A 21,677-nucleotide genomic window follows, 5' to 3' on the forward strand; every position below is an offset into this window, starting at 1 on the left:
CCAAGTAAAAAGATATTGGCAAATGTTCAGAGCTGCTTTATAGTCTTTTACGGTTCTCTGCTCCCAGATTGCGGCAAACAATGCCCTTAACAGGCTGAACCTGGAGCATCACATGCAAGTTCAGGGTAGGGGTGACACGCATTCCCTGCTCCTGGGTGCTGACTAACCTCACACATGTTGCCCAGGCACGCGTCGGGGCTTGTCCTAAGACACGATCAGCCAAAACACCATAACAACTATCGTGTCGAATCTGTCGATGCGCTCTTTGCGCCGAGGCTTTAATCAAGCTAAATGCCAATAGTCTCACGTAGACTCACAAGAACCGCGCCATCCGTTGCTCATCTGACCCGTCATATCTCACTAAAAGCTATTCCACCTGTCGGCAGTTCTCCTGACACTCATCCCTCACGTCCCCTAAGATGAACCAAGACCTTTCCAAGTACACTACCACCTTTCGCGCATCGCAAACTCGCCGCATCAAGCGCAACCGGCAAACAGTCTCATGCTATAGCTGCCGATCACGGAAACTAAAGTGTGATAGAGAGCAGCCTTGCGGGGCTTGCCGGAAACGGGGCGAGGAGAACGCGTGCCGATTTGGACCAGCCCCGAAACGTACCTCTTCATCTGCCGGAAAAGATGAGCTCCGGAAGGAATTGAGGCATATGAAGATTGTTCTTGAAGCCTTGGCTGAAAAGTCTGGAACGGGAAGGGATGTCTCGCACAGCCAACTGGCCGAAAGCATCAACCGCATGCAGAAGGCTCTCGATGCGGACGAAACCACTGTACCTGCAGAACCTGCAAGTACACATCATGGCATTGACGTGGTATTTGGATCAATGTCGCCTACAACTCTCCCCGAGATCTACAGGGCGTTGCCGAGTCGACAAGCCACGGACAGTATGATCGCTGCGTATTTCAACGCACGATATTTGACTGCTCCGTTTATCCATGCTCACCAATTCAGGAGGCAGTACGACCTGTTCTGGAACTCTCCAGAGCCTGTGCATTTCCTCTGGGTCAGCATACTGTTTTCCGTCTTGGCCATCGGAGCTGTTGTGACGAATGCAAAGGGGACCAGCCCTATACCGGTTGATCCTTTGACATATCTGAACATGTCGGCGAGGTGTCTCTTGGCAGGTCAATACTTCCAGGCTGAAGAATTCTCAATCGAGGCCTTGGCTATGTATTCCCACTCGAGATTTACTATACGGGGAAGCCAGGATGTTGCTCTACACTCTTTATGTGGCATGACTGTTCGGCTGGCTCAACTACGAGGTTATCATCGCGTCCCGTCTGATCCCTCGCTTGCACTCACCCCATTTCAAGCCGAGATGAGAAGACGTGTGTGGTTTATCATTCAGCTTTATGATGTTCTCTGCGCTTTTGGGCGAGGATTGCCGTCTCTTATACACGAGGATACCTGTCATACTGGTCACCCGATAAATGTCACCGACGACGACTTTGATGAAGACAGCATTTTGTTATCCCCTCGGCCGTTGACGGACCCTCAGAGCATGGCCGCATGTGTTTACCAATCCATGTTGCTCCCAATCCTGCGCCGCATCATCCGTCATGCTCTTGGGCTTAAAGCTTGCACTTACCCAGATGCTATACTCCTGGGCCATGAGCTGGAAACGTGGTACCTGTCGATACCACCCTACTTACGTGCACGCTCGATCCGGAGCACCGCCTTTACCGACAAGAGTCACACGGTCATGGATAGGGTCATGCTGGAGCTTCTGTACTCGATGGGTAACAGCATACTCTATCGACCGTTTCTCGATCTCACCAAGCCCCAAGACCAGCTGTCTCAAGTGTCCCTGGCTGTCTGCCGAAGGATGGCAATGAAGGGTGTGAGGGCATATATCGAAGTAGATCGAGAGCTGCAAAGGGGAGGGCGACTGCACGAGGATCGCTACATCGCATTCAGTTTGTCCAGCAGTGACTTTATGGTCTGGAAGATTCTGGCACCCCTTGAATTCGCCGACTGCCCAGATATGCCGTGAGTTGGACTCCCGCCTTTCAGGACAAGAGTTCTAATTGTTCTCCAGTATGCAAGAAAGCAGCAATGTCAAAGGCATGCTGGAGACAGCTTGTCAAATGTGGTCTGCCAGAGCAGCCACTTCCATGCATGCGTCGGAAGCCTCGAGGGTTCTTCGAGTGATTTCGGGCCAGATTCAAATCGCCCAACACTGGGTGATTGAGATCCCCTACGATACCTCGAATTTCTATCGTGCGGAGGACATGAGGAATGATAACCAGACTCAGCTGGTATCTCAGCGTGGGGAAAATGAGGTAGAGCCATCAGAGGCCTTGGCCTTAAGCATCCCAGAGGCCTCATCATTTGACGCCTTGCTAACCGGCCTCGATGACATTGACTGGGTTTGTTCATGTCTTGAGACTATTCGAGCCTATACTGACAACAAATAGGATGCTATCGATGATTGTCTCCGGTACGACCTGTCAAGTGAAACGACATCAGATCATTTGCTTGCCAATTAACTCATGCGGGCGGCCGCATCTTGTTGAAATCCGCCTCTAAGGTGCCACCGTACATGCGGCCGAGAGGATCCCTGACCTCCGGACATGTCGGATGTAAGCCTTGCCTTTTTAGGAAACGAGAAGCTCCGAAGCTCCGACAGAAGGATCACCAACCTTCCGATCTGTGATCAAAGATGTATCAATGGAGGAAAATGTGCCATGACTGGGTATTGTAGGGGAGAGGTGAAATTTTGCAAGTATATAAAGGGCTAAGGGCCCAGCAAACCTATGACTTGACACATCAACAAGACGCAACATCTACCCAGCACTTCAAAGCATCAACCCCTTCATCATCACGAAAATGGCTGCTCAGGAGGCCTTCCCGGAGATAACCAAGTCCCTCATCGTCTCTGCGTTCAACGAGCCTCTCGTCTTGGAGAAATCTTTGACCCCAACCGTGACAGCCCCAGGAACCGCCTTGGTGCGTATTCTGAGCACCTCTGTCCGACCTCACAACCGCAATGGCTTTGCAGGAAAGGGCTTTCTTTCCTTCAATCTCCCCTTCGCTCCTGGAGACACTGCCGTTGCCCGAGTTCTCTCCGTCGGAAATGGTGCTGTCGCTGTGAAGCCAGGCCAACTCGTCTTCATCAATGGTTTCGTCGCCGCCAGAGATGATCCTGATGGAACCAGAGTCTTGATTGGTCTCCATGACGGCGGGGGCAAGGCGCGAGATGTCGAGATTTTTGAATTGTACAAAGGTCTCTGGAGAGATACTGCAACCATGCCGATTGAGAACTGCTTGGTCCTTAATGAGGCGATCCTGAGGGACCAGATGGGCTACTCTTACGCCGACTTGAACTACATCCAACGTCTGGCTGTTGCATATGGCGGCATCAGTGCTGCCGATCTCCGTCCCGGAGAGACCGTCATTGTTGCACCTGCGACTGGTCACTTCTCCGGTGCTGTCGCTGAGATCGCCGCACAGATTGGCTGTCGAGTGATTGCACTCTCTCGCTCAGCTTCTAAGCTGGAGCCTCTTACAAGCCGCTACCCTCGCATAACCGCCCTTGAACTCACCGGCGATACCGAAAAAGACCTCAAGGCAATTCGAGAACTTTGCCCCGAAGGCGCAGACGCGTTCATCGACATCTCGCCCCCACAAGCAACTGCATCTCCGCACCATCTCTCCGTCTCCCTTGACTCGCTCCGACCCTTCGGCCGGGCTGTCTTTCTTGGCGCCATGCTGGGTGTCAGCGTCAACTACGTGGGAATTATGACTCGTAACATCACCATCAAGGGCCAGTTCATGTTCACGCGGGCGGAGCTAGTCTCACTCATCAAGTTGATCGAGACTGGGGTCTTGAAACTCGGCAAGGATGCCGGACATGAGACCGTGGGCGGGGGATTTGCGCTTGAGGATTGGGAGGAGGCGCTTGTTGTTGCGGAGGGGGCTGCGGCATGGGGTCAGCAGGTCGTGTTCACTCCCTGAAGGAAGGGTGACGAACTCCAGTATCACTACTGTGTAGTGAGTCTACTGGATCGAGCGACATCTAGTTAGAATAAAGATAGTATACAACCAATATCACTTAGTCCCTACGCTTGAAATGGTTCTAGGAGTCGTGATGCCAAGGTGGAATGCTTTTTCGAACAGCTTCGAGGCTGTGCAGCATCAAGTGAACCCTCTAGACTTTCTAAGCTCCCTTGTCACCTTTAAGTCTTGGCAATGGCATGTGAGTCGCGGAGTCGGACACCTCCGCCTTATGTACTAGACATAAGAGATATCTGATCTTGATGGACGCAACATCAGCCTTGGCGCTATCTCACAAAAGGCATGAGGGAGGATTGCTGGCATCGAATGGGATGTCTGCTGAGGAAATGCTACTGCCGACTGCCGGTTGGTCATGTGGCTGCGACCTTGGTGAGACTAGCCAGGTCTTTTTTTGGTGTCTTTTTGGTGTCTTTCAAGAGCTCGAATGAAAGAGATGTCAGGTTCCTTTGAAGAATTCGCTCAGTGGCGGATTATCAAAGGCGACATGCCCCTCGCGGATAATTCGACCATGTACGCCATCACATGGGTTCGGAGCAAATGTTGAGACCAGAAAACATTCCGACTTAACCTAAATCGCAAAATATGTCTTGAGATATCGAAAGCAACGAGTAATGGCACGAGGTTCGAGAGTGAGGCAACTCTTGGCGTGCAGGTACGATGTCACCAAGCGGGAGAACCCGAGCGATCTAGTGCCTCCCTTTTCTCATTTTGGTATTCCGTTGTCTAACGAGTATGTAACATGTCTTGGAGATCTGGAATGCGATTTGACTAGAGATCGTAAAAGTGATGGATTAGGTCTTTGAAACCAGGGGGCTACGCCCGCTTCCCCCCGTTGGGTAAGACATTCAAGTTCAAGGGATGCGTTCTCTGCCATTTGCCCACCGAAGATGTCATTCGTGGAATGTTTGCTAATATTCAACTCTTTTAGGTCATCGACACGAGTCTCACCTGAAACGCGGCGAATATTCGTTTCTGCCCCTGAAGTCTTGGTAGAAAACTTTCGAGTCCCGCAGGTGCCTCTCGGATGCTGAACCGAGTAGACCAGGCAACTCTCCACATTGGACACGGGTCTGTCCAAGCCTCAATCATGAAGTCGGTCGGTATTTTGACCCTGTGGGCGAGTCTTGTTCACTACTGCCTCGGTTTCGGTGTCACGGAGAGTGGTGATGCCAACACGCTCGCCAACGCCATCTTCTCGGGCCCGGGCATCACCATTATCCAGGCCTCGTTCAGTGGAGCTTCAGTCAGCTCCGGAACCTTCACGGATGGGCCTTTCGGAATCGGCAGCGGCGCGATATTGACATCGGGAGCGGCAGTGGGTGCCCTCCCAGGCGGAGACCACTATGTCAATAACGGAGCACCAGGGTCGGACACATACTGTGGCACCAACACATTCAACGCGGCCATCTTGACTGTGGACGTTCTTGTTCAACCTGGTTATGCTGGAATTGATTTCGAATATATCTTGGCTTCAGAAGAAGAGGGAGGGTGAGTGAACCTGGCGTCGTACCTACTAGGAGTTGATGCTAACTACCTATACGACAGATCTCCTGACCCAATTGGTATCTTTGTTGGCGGTACGCAATACGCTGTTGATGAGAACGGTGACCGGATGACAGCAACGAATGAATGGATTTCGCCGAACGGAGGCCTGGTCATTGTACCACCAAACAGTGTCACTTCGTACCCTGGCTCGTCACCACCATTTTTACAGTCGGTTCTGGCGACCGGGGCACAGACAGTCGTCATAGCCATCTGTGACTTCAGCGATACGGAATGGGATTCTGGCCTCTTGATCAAAGCTGGAGGCTGCGTAGACTGCGACACTGACTTCCGGCTCGCCTATGTCACCACCACCGTGACAACCACAACGACAGGTACATCGACCCAGACGGCATCTGGGACTGTATCAGGGACCATCTTTGTCTCTGTCCTGGCAGAGACGACGACGACTACTGCTGAAGAGACAACCACCACCACAGCAGCTGAGACCACTACTACGACTGCTGAGACAACAACTGCGGAAACGACCACTACTACTGAGATGACGACAACGATGGAAACGACAACAACCACTGCCGAAACCACGACGGAAACCACCACAGCTGAGACAACGACGACTACTGCCGAGACGACGACGACTGCTGCCGAGACGACGACGACTGCTGCCGAGACGACGACTACTGTCGAGACGACGACTACTACCGAGACAACTACGACTGAAGAAACGACGACTACGGCTGAGACTACCACTGAGACCACAACATCGGAGGAGCCAACAATCACCACGACCGAGGTGACAACTACGACTGAAGAGTCTACGGCCACGACTGAAGAGTCTACGGCCACGACTGAAGAAACCTCGACAACCCTCGAGACAACTACTGAGACAACTACCTCAGTTGACACAACTACCGAGACCTCTACCAAGCTGACCACAACGGAGACGACTACAGAATTGCCGACCACGAGTGATGAGGCTACGAGCACAGAAGAGTCGAATACTAAGACTACCTCGGCTCAGTTGACAGAAACAACAACAGGTTTGACTACCCAGCCTACCACAAGCACTGAACTCCCAACCACAAGCATTGAACTCCCAACCACAAGCACCGGGTTGTCAACGACAGCTCTCACAAGCACTGAATCATCGACTACGGACATTCAATCATCTACCCCCCTTCAATCGTCTGAAATCTGGAGTAACCAGCCATCAGATACCACCTCTCAATTTTCTACCACATCTATTGAATCAACGTCCATAACTCCCGACTCGTCCTCCGTTTGGAGCACCGAGTCATCATATACAACCACTCAAGAATCAACCCTTGAAATCACCAGCACACAGACATCTTCCATTATTCTTCAACCGTCTTCAGACGAGCCATCGTCAACAGAGACCATTTCATCCACCAACGCTGAACTCCCAACCGTTATAAGTCTGGAATCATCCACAACTGAGAGCACCCAGCCTCCACCGACCACAAGTGCCGGGCCATCTCCTTCAAGCACCGAAACATCCCCAGCCACAAGCACCCAGCTTCTGCCCGCAATGAGTACTGAAACATCCACCACAGGTACTGAAGAGTCGACCAGCGAAGCCATTCCACCTGAATCTTCGTCACTGGAGCCCCCCATCCCGACTCTGGAACCCACCACCTCAGACTCAATGTTCACTGTGCTACCAACCCCTACTCCGCCCTCCGAGAGCACCACCTCGACTGAGCCAATCGACGCATCATCCGCTGAGACCCCAAGTCCGGAGCCCTCAGTCTCGGAGACTGTCACCACAGTTGCTCCTCTGCCCCCTTCAGCCTCTACAGCATCGGGAACCTCTACAGAAGCTGTCGCAGCTTCCAACCTGCCATCAATCAAGGGTTACGAATTCATTGGCTGTCTCGGCTCTCGACAAGGTTATCCTACCTTTGAAGAGCTGCTGACAGACCCAGAGATGACAACTGCACGGTGCATTGAGCTAGCGGCAGGCAGAAAATACGTCGGCCTCTACTTGCGGTATGTTTGAACCAGCCTACTTGGGAGGTAACTCTAACAATGTGCAGGTCATGCTACGCCGCGGACGAATTGACCAACACGGGCCTTGTGCAAGATGGGCAGTGCAATCTTCCTTGTCCCGGAGACCCTGGCCTCTTCTGCGGTGGCAATGTCGTCAACCGACGTCGTGCCGTCTCCGCAGACAGGTTGTTGACCCTCTATGGCCTTACCCAAGCCCTGGATAGTTCATCCATTGAAGTAGTATCCTCGACTTCAGAACCACTCATTCCAAGTTCCCTTCCCCCCAGCCTATCTCCAGCTTCTACCGTCGACATCGTTCCTAGCCTCAATCCTTCTTCTATCGAAATTCCTTCCAGCATCCCTCCTTCAGATGAAACTTCAGTAAATAACTTGCCTATTCCCTTCCCCACCCAAGGCCCTTCCCCTCCTAAGGGTTACACTTTCAACGTCACTCAGACGATCGAGGCCACATATGCAAATACTGTGACAACAGTCGTTTACCAAACCATCAATCCACAAGACCCAGAGTACTTGACCGTTACCGAGGTTGTCGTAACTTTGGGTTACTACCCATGTGGCCGATGCGCAGCCCAACCCATACCACCAGTGGAGATGACGACGATTGTTCAGCCGTGCAACGCTTGTGGCTGGCAAGGCGCGAACAGCGTCACCCTCACAATTCCCAAGGCTGCTTGTACCCCGGCTGCAGGCCATGAGGCGGCAAACAGACCCAACGCGTGGCCTCGTCCGGTACCTCACAAGACCGCGGGTGGTGTCATTTGGGGCCCCGCGGCCAAGGCCACAGAGCCAGCAAGCCGCCCAAGACCAGACCACGGAACACGTCCCGGAAATCAATACTCCCCACCTGCAGGGAACGATCGTTATCCGGCCGAGCATGACCAGCCAAGGCCGACTCGGCCTCATCAAGCGCCCAGGCCGCCTGTCCAGCAACGGCCTGTCGTGACACACCAAGCGCAGCCCGCTATGCCAAAGAAGCCAGCTCCGGATGCCTCCTTGCCACCTCCGTCACCAGCCAAAGCGGAGCCTATAAATCCAGAGGTCCCCGCAGATTCAGAGCCGACCCAGCCAGAGCACTACGTCTGGGACGACCAGGACGAAAATGACTCCCCACAGCCTCCTGCGATCCACACTCAAGCAGCTCCGAAGCCTGTGGGTGGATCAGATAATTCTAATCCTCCTGCCGAAAACCACCCTTGGGGACCCCCAACTGAGCCAATAGTTGTGGGCGCGAAGGGTGCGGTGAATGGAATCAACGGGTTCATGATGGCTGTGTTGCTATTACTCGTTACCTTCTACTAGTACATGTTTTATAGCTGCTTTAATGAGTAATTCGAATAATGGCAGCGTAAAATAAATAATTCAGGACTATCCGGGTCGAACTTCTTTGCCAGCTGCGTTTCGATTTTGATGGTCAGCATCAGCCCCTGAAAATTATTAGAGAATGGGTCCATGTTTTGCTCCCAGTGTCCAATGATGTAACAAGCATACAGTACTATGCGACTCTTGAGGAGTTCTATGCTTGAATCTGGTGGCTTATTATGTGTTATTTATGCTCTTGAAGCTACTCGCGGGACATCATCCAACAAAGAACACCCCCCTTTTCCATGCAGTCTTTAGTATTAAACGTAGTGCTTATATCCCAACCCCAGAAGACGAATTCCTTTTTCTATTCCTCTATAAATTTTTCCCTCTGGACAATACCTGTCTCTTACTCCGAATCTATTCTTTATTTACCGTAGGTTATGCTTGTTCACCTGTGCCATATCCGCCATTCGCATCAGATAGAAGTCGTTCCCTCTCATGGTCCGCCTCCATCTCTGCCTTTTGATCAACAAACACTCTCCCTTTCACAGCAACGAAGATGGTCAGAGTCAGGCCAATAACCGCTCCGAGACCTCCCAGGGTGGCGTTGATAGGGACTGGGTTCCCATCTAGGGGCCCGTGTGTAAGGGCATCAAGCCCAGACTGGGCAAAATTGACGAGTCCAGAAAGACAAGTGATGGTTCCGTAGATGCGCCCAAACGTGGCGAAACCAAAGACTTTTGTAGCGTAATCACTACATAGCAGGTCAGCAATCATAGGTAGGTTGATCGTGAAGAGCTCACTTACGAGATTGCGGAGTAATAAAGTGGCCGGAAAATGACGAATGCAACGACAGTAGCATACCCAGCCCAGAGGAATGACAAACAGTTGAGAATTCCAATAACAATGATGAAGATGGTCAGCACTCCAAAGGTGGAGGGCACGCTCAGATTGTTGAGCAGCAGGCCAATGAAGGGAGTCGAGGCAACACCACCCAGGGGTAAAGCCACGTCAAAGAAGTCGTTGATCCTCTCTGCCCTGATGTCTGATCCCAACATATACCTGTACTGCGCCCTGATGCTGGCAATGAAGTAGTTCATTCTGAGCATCTGGAGCACAGTCAACAACAGGATGAGGATGAACCAAGGCGATAGCATCTGGCGATGAGCTGGGACGCCGTGAAGAACTCCCCAAACACCACTTGTTTCGTTTCTCCCCTCTTCAATCTTGATACGCTCTTCTCGTTCCTCACTGTCTCCCGCAAGCTCTTCAATCTTTTCAAGTTTGGCTACACGCCTATCGGCACGAGCACTTCGCACTCGAGTCAATTCGGCAGTGTCGGAAATTTCTTCATCCGAAGCATGAACATCGCGAGTCCGATCTTGCGCCTGCTCAATCTTCCTCTCCAACTCTGGCAACGTGTGGTATGCATGTGAGGGCATCCAAAGCAGTTCAGCCACCAAGATCAATACGGGAATGGCAATGTATCCAAAGAAGAACTTTTCAAGCGAGAAACTTCCACCGGAGGCCTCATAAGCCATACGGTAGAAGAGGAAGACAGCTGCGGAAGCATCAAAAGCTCCAGTGACGAGGGCTACAATCAGGCCTGAGTTCTTGGGGAAGGCATTGGCGAGTTGGAAGCTGGAGACGAAGAGAAATGTTCCCCCGACTGCGAGACACACATTTCCTAGGAGATAGCCGTCGAATTTGGGAATTGCAAAAGAGGAGCCCATCAATAGGGCGCCGGCGATCAGGAAGAGACTGGATACTATCCAGCATGTACGACGTCCACAACGGTCGAGAACAGAGCCGGCAAAGAGAGACGAGACGTTTGCAGAGATGGATGCGGATATAAAGAAGAGATTTAAGCGCATGTCCTGCTCGGCGCAGGGGACATCTAGGCCTGGCTTTTCGTCCGAGCCCGACGCGTTGACTTGGCAGAGCTCTTGGTAGACGCCTTCAGCGATCAAAATCGGCTTGAGAGCGGCAAAGCCAAATACGATGCCGGATGCAAGCCAGCATGCTATCACAGCGGTTGAAACTTGAACTAGAGAATTGTTAGCAATATTCCAGCCAGATCAGGTTCTGGCATGCACTCACCGAATCGCTTAACATCTGAGACCTTGTAGGCCGCGATGTGAGGCTCATCTTGTGTGATGTCGACCGGGGCGAAGCTCAGCCGTCGCCATTCAGATCTGTTTGTATCGTCTCCGACCCCAGGACTTAGGATATCGGGTGCGCCAAAAGGACCTTGAAAACTTGGCGGCGCGGGACATTCATAATTGGGATTGGCAGGGCCTTCGTAGTCAAACCCTTCAACCTGAGTGACGTGCTGGGCAAGAGACATTGGCAGCGGACAAGAAAAAGGACAATTCGAGACAATATGACAACGAACTGCAACGATATCAATGCAGGAGAGAAAGATGGAGGGCAGTTTTTCTTGATCTAATATGTTATCGCGCGGGCTCTCGTTCCCTGACTCGCAACAAAGGTGACGTCAACGAAGCTTAATCGTCACACAGTCAATCAGGCCATAAATACCCTAGGGATGAAGATCGCACGCCGTCAGATGACTTTGTGAATCCGGTCACAGCCGAGGGTTATTCGCTACCGTTAAAATGGGGCCTCAGGCATTTCTTTAGCGATCGGATGCAGATGGAAACTTCTTGAAACTTCGCCACTTGGCCAAGCGAGCGGGGGATGCTACCCTTGACTCGGAGGGAGGGATAACAACAGGGAACGCAGCGAATTCATATCATGATAACTGATAGAATTAGAAGATTCTAGTCATTGTATACAAAGTTCCTCATCTTCAGAGTTTATGGCCCGGAGGAAACTCCGGAACAAGATCCGGTCGCATTATTGTGTTACTCATGTTCACCGCCAAGAGCCGCTTCGAGGTGCAATCTGGCGGTGCATCATCAATTCAACGCGCTTCGCTCATTTTTAGGTCACTCAATCAAAGGATCCGGCCCATTAAGGACAAAAGTATTACAGAGTAGTCGCACTCAGGCACCTTGGTTCAACTCTAGGGTACACAAGGACCTGGATCGTGAGTTGGCAAGGAGTTTGACTGCTGCATATGGGGGAATAAATGCATTCATTGAACACAGATGAGCCAAAGATTTCTTGATTTAGGAGTGAAACATCAGACAGCAGGTTTACAAGCTCTGCATACTCAAATCTGTCGAGAAAGCTGGTCTATTTCTGTTGTCTTTTGTAGGCACTGACATTAATGCACAGAATGGAGAGCATATCCTGCTGAAAACTAGATTGGATCATATTCGTGAGTACACGATACTTTACTAGGATTCATGTATTCGTCTTAGAGATAATGGAAAAAGACAACTATTCATTAGATACCCTGAAGCCGAATGAAGCAGGTCACTCATCTGCAGACTGCGCACAAACCTCTTATCGCGACCTCATAATCGGGAAGCACTGATTGGCTCGGAAATGGCTTGCAATGTGAGGCGAACGAGATGATAACACGTGGGGTCAAGGGTTTTTTGACTGGACAGTTCATCTCATCTTGCATCTTGATCTCCACTTGGCATGCAGGGAGGCACTTTGCCAGCAATGGCTTCACGAGTTCGAAGCCTTGAAGGATGATCGAAGCTGTGAAGAGCGGGTGTCTGAGGAGAGTTGGGCGGATTGTATCGAGTCTTGTGCATATCTTCCGGTTCGAAGATACCTAGCAGCCGCAAGGTCCCTTGTCGAAGAACAAACGGTGGCTGTTTTGTGGCTTTGAAGCCGCACCAACGGAGATTCTAACCGCAAAGAAATCTGACGTCAAGAATCACAGTTAAGCGAAGATCTTGAGATAACAGAGCAGCCACAGAAAGCCATTGCCATTTTCTGCCCAGAAGAGAGCATGGTAATGAGCAAGGGCATTCTTGAAGAGAGCGAGATGCCATGATCTACGTCTCCAAGTTCCATCAACAGACTCAAACTCAAAGGTTGATAGCCAGACCAGACATGACTGGCTTTGTTGAGCAACCTTATCACAGCAACGCCCTTGACGTGACGTGCCACAGATCCTCAGCCTCTGAATCACCGCGTCTTGTTTCTGCCGCCGCGATAGGCTTAAGCCGCAATCGGTTACGGCAACACAAGTTTGCCTTCACCCAACTAACCGAATTGGACCCAGCCCCCGGCGGTCCAGACCTTCGTTTCTGAGGCTAACAAGCGTTGAGCAAGACCCTCGACTTTCTTCCCTTCTTTTTCCCCATCTTTTTCATTTTCCATATTTTTGTGCTCACAGATCCAAAATCCGCGCCAATGAAGGTCCAACAGATCCTAGCCCCCAAGACAGCTCCGAGGAGCAAGCTCAGACCCTCGAATACCTCTGACTCGGCCTTTTATATCCACCCTCACCTTGCCCCGGATCAGGATCCCTGCAAGGGCCGACTGCTCCGTGCTTCAGCCGCCGTCCGGGAGGGCACGGTTCTCCTCATTGACACACCGTATGCTATCGTGCCTTCAGTGATATCCGACAAGGAAGACCTCATTTGCAGCAATCTTTCGTGCTCACGACGTGTGTCCCGGGACGGACATGGTGTCCGGTGTCACCGGAATTGCTTCCAGGATGTTGTGTGGTGCAATACTGCCTGTCGAGCTACCGACCACGTTCGACATGGCTTCGAGTGCCTGTGGCTCAAGGAGAAAGGAGAGCTCATCCGTGACCGAGAGGGTCAGTACAACTTTGTCACTATCTGGCACGTTGTGCGTCTACTTGCTACGTGGAACATGGAACTGAAGAGCGGTGCCTCAATATCCCGCCATCGATATCCCAGGGACGACGAATTCAGCCGTGGCTGGAAAGCCGTCGAGATGTGCTGCTCATACCTCAACTCCTGGCCAGAGTCGCAAATCAATCACTGGAAGAGACTGGCTGAGGAGTATCTAAGTGATGCATCAGTGCTACCGTGTGTCCTGAGTCCTGATGAGATGCTGTCGCTCATTTGCAAGGAGGAAACCAACACCTTTGGGCTCTACCCAAAGGTGACGGGTCCTCTGTACATGATTGATCGTCCTACTGCGAGGGGGGATTCGTATGGGTTGAGCTTGTACCCTAGGGCTGCAATGTTCAACCATTCTTGTCTACCTAATGTGAGTTGTCTTCCTTTCGCCTCATCCACACACTAGAACTAACAATTTTGTAGGTCACACACAAGCCTGATGCCCAAGGACGAATGGTCTATACCGCAGCGCGTGATATTGCCAAGGGTGAAGAGTGTATGATCACTTACTTTGATCTCACAGTGCACGAGGACGTTGCAGGTCGTCAGAAACATGTGCAAGAGCAGTTCCAGTTCAAATGTACTTGTGAGAGGTGTTTAAGTGAAGAGGCAGAGGAAAATTTGGAAAACATGGACTGTTTACCTTTTGAATTCTGAATTAGAAAGCAGGAGGATGGGATATCGCCAAGTCTGTTATCAGAGGCATGGGAAGTTAGGGAGCATGGGTATTTGTCAGAATAGTCTCTTAGCGAAGTCGTCATCCAACTAAGTTCTGAACACATTATAGATATGTATAGACCTCAAGGGGCTGACGCGATTTAATGATCAGGGCTATGTAAACCTGGCATACATGGTTAGGTAGCTTGCCATGCTTTACGGATCGCCGGCCCGCTCTGCCTTAGACATTCACACCCTGGAAGCCCAGGTACCGCTACGACGGTATTGGTAATTAAAGTTCCCGGACAGTGCTCATGAGCTGGACTAATCGATGCAAGGAACTTGCTCCCTCTGACTTGACGCACCACTCGCAACACAGTCCTGGATACAGGGATCGGACCCATCGGCCAGGCAGATGACAGAGAGTTCATGTGTGCTAATGCAGGGTCTGAGACTAGTCAGCGAAAGGGTGGGATGCTAGAGTCCGTTTATCATTTGCTTAATCTAATGTGATTGTAAGGGATAGCAACGGGTAGTGGTGACGCGAGGCAGCTTCAATTTCGCCAGTGCAACGATACGAAGGTATCAAGGTTCAGGTTTTGGCACTAGGAGGCATCAAGATAAATGATAAATTGTTGTATAATCTAATCTATACGAAATAGGCTTCTATGTGCTTGTTGTGAAGCCCTCTAAACGGTCGAAAAGTCTACTTGCGGCAAAGACGACCAGTCTGCTTCGTCACGTAGGCCTGCTGACCAGTAATGTACCAATCCTCACTACCAACAGCAGTAGGAGCGTAAAACACACCATAGGGGTCAATCTGCTGCTTCAGCTTGTAAAGAGCTGGGTAGTTGGAACCAAAGAAGGACTGTCCAAAGTCAGGGTCCATGACATCACCTTCGTTGCCGTAACCACCACCACCGGGAGTAATCGCCTTGAGACGCTCCATGACATCGTGGGTGAGCTTGTTGTTTACATCGGCAACTTCTTGTCCAGTGGAGTTCGCGGTCCAGCTCAGGCCGGTGATGGCAAACATGTTGGCATCGCGCCATGCAGGGTTGGCTGAGTTGGAGGGAGTGCCCTTGGGAGCGGCAGCGTTGATGTTGTAGATAATCAGGATAGCTCCCTCAGATCCAATGCCCTTGAGGGTTGAGATGGTCTTGTTCAACAGCTCGGGATCTTCCCAGTTCTTTCGGGGAATCAGACGAGAGCCCGTGCGAACGTAGGGGTTGCCGACGCTTTCAGCAGGGAAATGTGTTCGCCAAGCGGGCAGAAAGCGGTCATGCTCAAAGAATGTGGGCTTGGGATCAACGTCAAGAGCCTTCCATTCTTCCAGAAGAGGTGTAACCATCTTCTTGAAGTCGGCAAGGGGCATGCCGGGGACCATCCAAGGGTTCATGGTCCAGAGATAGTTGCCGGGGCCGGCAGGGAAAAGGAAGCTGTACCCGTAGCTCTTCTTGTCCGAGTACTCGGGGAAGCGACGCCAGTAAACATCCAGAGCCTTCCAAAGAGCCTCTTCAGAGATACCGGCGTCCTTGGTGGTGACGCTCCAGGTCAAGCCCGAGAAGCTCATCTTGGGGTAGACCTTGACGGTCATGGAGACGACAACACCCCAGGTAGCAGGGCCACCACCTCGAACAGCCCAGAAGAGATCAATATTCTGCCTCTCATCAGCTGTCACGAAGCGGCCATCGGGAGTAACGATGTCGACGCTCAGGACTTGGTCAGCGCCAAGACCGGCGATGGGACTCAAGGGGGAGTGGCCACCACCGGGGGTGTAGCCACCAGTCACACCGACATCCTGGTGACCCTTGTTAGCATGTACTTGAACCTGGTCTGCATCAAAGGTTTGTGCTTACCCGACATTCTCCACCAACGGCAGAGTATCCCTCACGGTCAGCAGCCTCATACAGATCCTTGACCTGAATACCAGCACCAAGCTTGAAGGCAGGCCCGGTGTAACTGCCAGCACCGCGGTAGCTCTTTGTGAACTTGATGTCCTTGAGGTTATGGGTCCAGATAGACAGGGCGCCGGCACCGGTGCTCTTGCCAAGGAAGTCATGACCTGTGTTGTGAATGATGAGACGAATGTTGAGGTTGCGGGCAAAGTTCACAGCAAGCTGGATCTGGGCAACATTGGTGGCCTTGACAGAGTACAAAGGGAAGCCACCCAGTGTGCATTGGTCGCCCTTAGCTGCGTTGGCAGGCTCACATGTCGCACCCTCGTAGAGGGGCGACATGACAGAAGTTGGGTCACTGATGCTGTGAGGTGTTAGCGGATGCCATTGAGACTTGGTGGTATAGGCTTACTGGGTGGTCGAGTTGGACCAGTTATCCAAGAGAAACTTGCACTTGGCCTCATCGTAATGCTCTCCCTTGTAGCAAGCAGAGCCAAGGGGAACAGTGTCAATCAATGCACCTCCAGAGAGGAGATCAAAGACCTTCCAGATGAGCTTCCCAGGGAAGAGCTTATCACCTGGGAAGGTCTTGCACTTGGGAGCGTCAGCAGCAGACCGCTTGGACTTTGTGTTTTCAAAGTAAAAGGCGTCAATGTTGCTCAACTCCAGATCAGTGAGGTTGGCAAGCACGGCATCAGTCAGCTGAGGAGTCTCCTCAACGAACGAGTACCTCGAGGACGCAGCTGCGGGCTCGGCCCAAGCCGGGGCGACATTAGACTCGTCAGCAGCTATGACATGTTTCAGATTAGCGATGGTTCATCACGAGGATGTGTCAGTTTGATCTGCACGTACGGACAGCCTCGCCGTCGACATTGATGGTCTGGCCGAGGGCGGCAGGAAGAACAGCCGCGGCAAGCAGCCACGAAAGTCGAGAGGCCTGCATCTTCGTATTCTCTTTGCAAGGCAGAGAGATTGGGGGTGTGCGGTGGGATCACGATTCGCCCGCCAAGAGAAGAGAGGGATGAGGAGAAGAGGAAAGATCGTCTACAGCCACATGGCTCGCCATGCAGTCTATATATTTAGCACTCTTCTTGAAACCCCCGACGTTACCTTGCAGGACGTTCACGTTGAAATCTCGCTTGTTGGTTGTCAACTGCCTACGACGCATTAGGTAGGATTCATCTCTGTTATCCGGTTCCTGCGGGATAACGACTCAGGGGCTCAGATCCATGCTGTATGCGGGATGACAGACCGACGTCTGGCCAAGCTTGAAGGGGAATTAAAGGTGGGATCGGGATTACAGAATCCCGTTTGTCGACCTTTTGCAGCTAGACACGCACGCAGCTTTGGACGCGCCATTTCCTCATGCACTTTCGGGACCGCACGAAGGATCTACAGGTGGAGTACATCGGCTTGGCTTAGATTCCCCTCCGGGTTACAAGGTTAATCCAAGTCCACTTGCCGCGGACAGCGGATGCTACGTAGCAGCTCTGACACTGACAGGGCGGGAAGGGCATCAATTGGAGCGGGAAGAGAGTCGATCGGATCAACTGCGATGCTGGGGCATTTGTGCCGACAAACTTTGTTACCGTCGGACGTGCTGTCAAGCGAGAAACTTAATCAGAGCCCTCGACTGGCTCGAGTGATATTGCCAACCCAGGAGGAGCAGTGATCTACGGGGAGTTCTCTAGCTGAGGCGGCACAGCCCATGGACAGGGAGAGTTGCCGGTGGCCAAGGCTGAAGGACGGCATTCTCCCGCGTATTGGCCCCTCACCCCGGCAGAGATGTCTTGAAATTCCGGGGTAGTGAGCAAAGATCTCGTAAGCTCATTGGAATAGGTTTGGCTCCGGCGTGTCAACCCCCCGAAGGTGCATATTGGGCGGGACTGTTTCCCCGAAACCAAGGGTCAAGGCGAAAAATCGCGCTGGCGCAGATCTTGGCTGTTGGGGGAAAGGCCCGCGAGCCGTAGCGCAAAGTCTGTTTTGAAGACGTCAGTCCAACCGAGGGATCCGCCAGCAAAAAGAAGGACAGGGAACCCTTTTTCCAACGACAGTTTGATGATTCTAGATGAATACGACTCGAGATCTAGAGTAGGATTTCTAATCAAGTGGCATCATTGATCATCGTCTGTTGGCTCGAGCAGCTGTCAATCATCTTTCAACAGGCGCTCGGGTGCAGTAGTTGGCTCTCTTGGGCGTCAACGAGGCTTGCAACGTCCCGATCATCCAAATCCTTCCCCATTTGATAATCAACAATCTCGTACTGCACCTGCTAAAGCATGGCAGACGCCATTTATGCAATGGCTGGGTTCAAAACGCTCTGTGGCGTGAAGACCCCGGCTCTTCTCTGAAGGATGCCGCCATTCTCTGATCCATACTGTAACTGGCTGGCATACCGGGACTTATGCGCAATTGCCTTTATTCTAGAACCGGAAGGCTGTTGCAGAAGGGGACTCGAAAGAGACCCGGTGATCACTTGCCGCTTCAGCATCAAGCGTGTTACCAGGAACCAGGAACGTTGGAGGAGATGGTTGCTCAGCTGTCGGCCGCCCATGGGTTCATTAGGCAGCATCCACAAGGGAATGCCACATGGCGATTCCCCTTTCCCACGAACTCTGTTGCTTTTTGGTCGAGTTCGACGAGAAACCTGCCAGACTGCAGGTGTCCTGCTTTGCTCGCGTGGACTCGGCAACTTCCAGCCCCTGATCATTGTTGGCTTTACATAAGACTTGACTGGATCCCAAAGGATCCATCCGTTTACATTACCTGCATCTCTTTCACGCTTCCGGACCAGCGGTGTCCCCTGGCACTGGACGACGATCGCTCGGCAAGCTGTCCCCTTGGGCCGCTTGGGTATCCGTGACTCTGGGAGAATCTCTTCAACGTCGCTCTTTTCTTTTTTGCATGTTTGTCAGACACTCACGATGGATTCATCTCTGCTCTGGGCTCGATCAGGGCCTCCGCCATATCCAGATGTGATGAAGATTCCCACGCCTCCTCTGCAGGAGAAGGGTCTTGTGGTAATGTTTCTTTTCCCATCTCTGGCCATCATTATAGTGGCGATGCGGATGTACATCCGTGTGACCATGCGGCTCGTTGGCCTTGGTAAGTTTGATCTTGATCAAAGGTTTCCTCGACCAACAGCTAATCCAAAGGTTTCAAGATGATTACCTCGTGTTGGCTGCTCTCGTAAGCTCTTGCTTTCCCCCAGCCAGGCCTTTGGCAGGCCCTTACAGCAGGCTTGACCATATTATCGTCTCAACACGCCACTGACACGTCTTGGCAGCTTTTTGCTTTGTTAATGGTTGGACCTCTTTTCATGTGTAAGTTGAACCCTTAAGACGTTTGCTGATGGGTATACTGATCTATCTCCAGTCATGAAGCTCAACTATTGGGGATGGCACAAAAAAGACGTCCCCGACTTCGACCCAAGGGCTGGATACTGGTGGAACTTTCTCGTCCAAATGTTCTACAACCCAGTCCTCGCCCTCGTCAAAGCCTCGATCCTCGTTTTCCTCCTTCGCCTCGGTGGTCACAAGCGCTCGGTGCGATATGCGATTCACGCCCTGAATATCTTCAACGCACTTCACGCCGTCGCCATCTTCTTCACGGCTCTGTTTCAGTGTATTCCACTGGCGGCAAACTGGGATTTTTCGCTACGAGAGGACCCTGACACGAAGTGCATTCACAATTCGTTTCACGTTATTGCATCTTGCATCACGATCCTTACCGACTTCTTGGTGCTTGCACTGCCGTTTTGGATCTTCTTGGGTCTCACGATGCCCTGGGCAGCGAAATTTGCAGTCATTGGAGTGTTTGTTATGGGTTCTGTGTAAGTTGGCTTTGCTTGTTTTCGGGCTGGTTCCTTCTTCCGCGTCTCCCCCTTCTCGAAGTATCATTCTTTGGAAGATCGGGCTAACCCTTTCTAGTGTGGCCATCGTCGGTATCATCCGTGTTGTGGGCATTTACGATCTCCTCCTTAGAACTCACGGCCCCGAAGAAGATACAACCTACAGTATCTCACCCGTATGGTCCATCGTCGAAACGAATCTTGCCATTATCTGTGCCTCGATACCTGCCCTCCGGGGTCTCTTCCGACGATGGTTCCCCAAGCTATTCGGCGGAAGTTCGAGAAAGACAACTAGCGCACCTTACGGAAACACATATGGCAGTGCCACTCGAGGAACCAATGGAATGAGGTCGGTCAACTATGATGGACCGGGCGACATTCGGTTGAAGGACCTTCGGGGGTCGCGAGCCCATCATACCGAGATCCGGAGTGTATCACCGAACGGATCTGAAGAGGAGATCATGACGTACAATGGCATCATGCGAACAACAAATGTGGATGTGGCTTATGAGAGTCCCTCCAAGCATAGTGTGTCGGAACCTCGAACATCGAGCGAGTTGAAATTTGAGAGCAAGGAGCCCGAAGTGAGGTTGGGTGTATAAGGATGCGTTGGGTTTCAATGATAAAAGTGCGATTAATATCCATAATTGGGATCTTGCGAGAAATTTACGTCCTTGGGAAAGTTTTCTGAACTGGCTCAACCCAAGTTCGCCACTGTCACTTACCGTTCTCTGCCTGGTTGATGATCCAACTTGCCTTCAAAAAATAAGAGTACATTCCCAGTTTTCCATCCCCTGCGCGGGTCACTCCGTGGCAAGTTGAGTATCCTGTATGGATTAGTAGCGCCAAGCCATAAACCTAGCCGGCTATCTGATACCGTCCTGGCATATTGACTTTCCCTATCGGCTGTAGTTTGGGTGAAGTGGTCTGATTTCCTATGCCTAGGGTTGCCCCCTGCCAAGACACGCTAGCTTCGCTGCTTGCTTGCCAAATCAGCCTCTTGGAGAACCTAGAACGATCTAGGGTTGGAACACAACCGTGAGATTTCGTCCATTTGGAGAGGCAGAAGGGAAGGCATTTAGATATCCTCCACCTGAAACAAAAGATCTGCGGGTTAAGTATTATGAAAGAAGCTAAAGACGAAAAGAGGCATTCAAGTCTATTGTTCTACGCAATAATCAGGCCAGAGGATGATGATGGTCATTGTTCTGAAGCGTGCGCACTTTTCAAGTTTAACGAAAGATGCCATTGAACACAAGCCAGGACAATCTTTGCTCTTTTACACCAGAATCAACCTGAGGCTAGGTTCACAGGAGTATGTAGCTTGCTGGAGGCATTCAAGCTGTGAGAAAATTCCCTTCCGCTGGCCTCTGTTCTTCACAGAGGGGTGTTGGACAGCAGTGAACGAGGTATAAGAGTGGGTTTACGACCCTGCTGGGTAAAAATATATAAGTGACTGTTTCATGACTTAGCTTTTTAGGACATGGTTCGCTTAATCGTGGGGATGTCACTATTCCAAAGCGGATGTTAGAACTTGGTCCTTTCTCGGGTGGTTGCTGAGGTCACTCCCGTGTAGGCCCAGCGAACCGCCGAAGGCGAATTACTCGAGAGAACCCTCCAAAGACGTGCACGTGCTGCTAGGTTCGCTTATATATCTTGGTAGG

At 51.6% G+C, this 21,677-nt stretch overlaps 7 protein-coding genes across 7 annotated transcripts; 5 read left to right on the forward strand and 2 right to left on the reverse strand.

Moving 5' to 3' along the window:
• Positions 1 to 836: 836 nt before the first annotated feature.
• On the forward strand, positions 837 to 2,006 carry LRP88_14851 (pectin lyase fold/virulence factor; the record flags this gene model as incomplete). The annotated part of the gene is made up of 1 exon (XM_083251185.1): positions 837 to 2,006. The coding sequence occupies one exon, from the start codon at positions 837 to 839 to the stop codon at positions 2,004 to 2,006; it is 1,170 nt and encodes a 389-aa protein (XP_083093220.1).
• Positions 2,007 to 2,842: 836 nt separating this feature from the next.
• On the forward strand, positions 2,843 to 3,970 carry LRP88_14852 (chaperonin 10-like protein; the record flags this gene model as incomplete). Its single annotated transcript, XM_083251186.1, has 1 exon — positions 2,843 to 3,970. One exon carries the CDS (start codon positions 2,843 to 2,845, stop codon positions 3,968 to 3,970), a length of 1,128 nt encoding a protein of 375 aa, XP_083093221.1.
• Positions 3,971 to 5,117: 1,147 nt separating this feature from the next.
• LRP88_14853 (uncharacterized protein) lies at positions 5,118 to 8,863 on the forward strand (the record flags this gene model as incomplete). Its single annotated transcript, XM_083251187.1, has 4 exons — positions 5,118 to 5,518; positions 5,576 to 6,573; positions 7,108 to 7,543; positions 7,591 to 8,863. The coding sequence occupies 4 exons, from the start codon at positions 5,118 to 5,120 to the stop codon at positions 8,861 to 8,863; spliced, it is 3,108 nt and encodes a 1,035-aa protein (XP_083093222.1).
• Positions 8,864 to 9,304: 441 nt separating this feature from the next.
• On the reverse strand, positions 9,305 to 11,213 carry LRP88_14854 (major facilitator superfamily domain-containing protein; the record flags this gene model as incomplete). Its single annotated transcript, XM_083251188.1, has 3 exons — positions 9,305 to 9,620; positions 9,674 to 10,913; positions 10,967 to 11,213. The coding sequence occupies 3 exons, from the start codon at positions 11,211 to 11,213 to the stop codon at positions 9,305 to 9,307; spliced, it is 1,803 nt and encodes a 600-aa protein (XP_083093223.1).
• A 1,934-nt stretch (positions 11,214 to 13,147) lies between these two features.
• Positions 13,148 to 14,265, forward strand: LRP88_14855 (SET domain-containing protein; the record flags this gene model as incomplete). Its single annotated transcript, XM_083251189.1, has 2 exons — positions 13,148 to 13,978; positions 14,032 to 14,265. The coding sequence occupies 2 exons, from the start codon at positions 13,148 to 13,150 to the stop codon at positions 14,263 to 14,265; spliced, it is 1,065 nt and encodes a 354-aa protein (XP_083093224.1).
• Positions 14,266 to 14,971: 706 nt separating this feature from the next.
• Positions 14,972 to 17,106, reverse strand: LRP88_14856 (FAD-dependent oxidoreductase; the record flags this gene model as incomplete). Its single annotated transcript, XM_083251190.1, has 4 exons — positions 14,972 to 16,066; positions 16,125 to 16,521; positions 16,576 to 16,951; positions 17,016 to 17,106. 4 exons carry the CDS (start codon positions 17,104 to 17,106, stop codon positions 14,972 to 14,974), a joined length of 1,959 nt encoding a protein of 652 aa, XP_083093225.1.
• A 2,434-nt stretch (positions 17,107 to 19,540) lies between these two features.
• LRP88_14857 (uncharacterized protein) lies at positions 19,541 to 20,615 on the forward strand (the record flags this gene model as incomplete). Its single annotated transcript, XM_083251191.1, has 2 exons — positions 19,541 to 19,995; positions 20,093 to 20,615. 2 exons carry the CDS (start codon positions 19,541 to 19,543, stop codon positions 20,613 to 20,615), a joined length of 978 nt encoding a protein of 325 aa, XP_083093226.1.
• Between the last annotated feature and the right edge of the window lie 1,062 nt (positions 20,616 to 21,677).

This window comes from Fusarium phalaenopsidis (genome assembly GCF_050370095.1).
Source record: "Fusarium phalaenopsidis strain FUZ10S chromosome Unknown contig_32376, whole genome shotgun sequence".
Classification (NCBI taxonomy): domain Eukaryota; kingdom Fungi; phylum Ascomycota; class Sordariomycetes; order Hypocreales; family Nectriaceae; genus Fusarium; species Fusarium phalaenopsidis.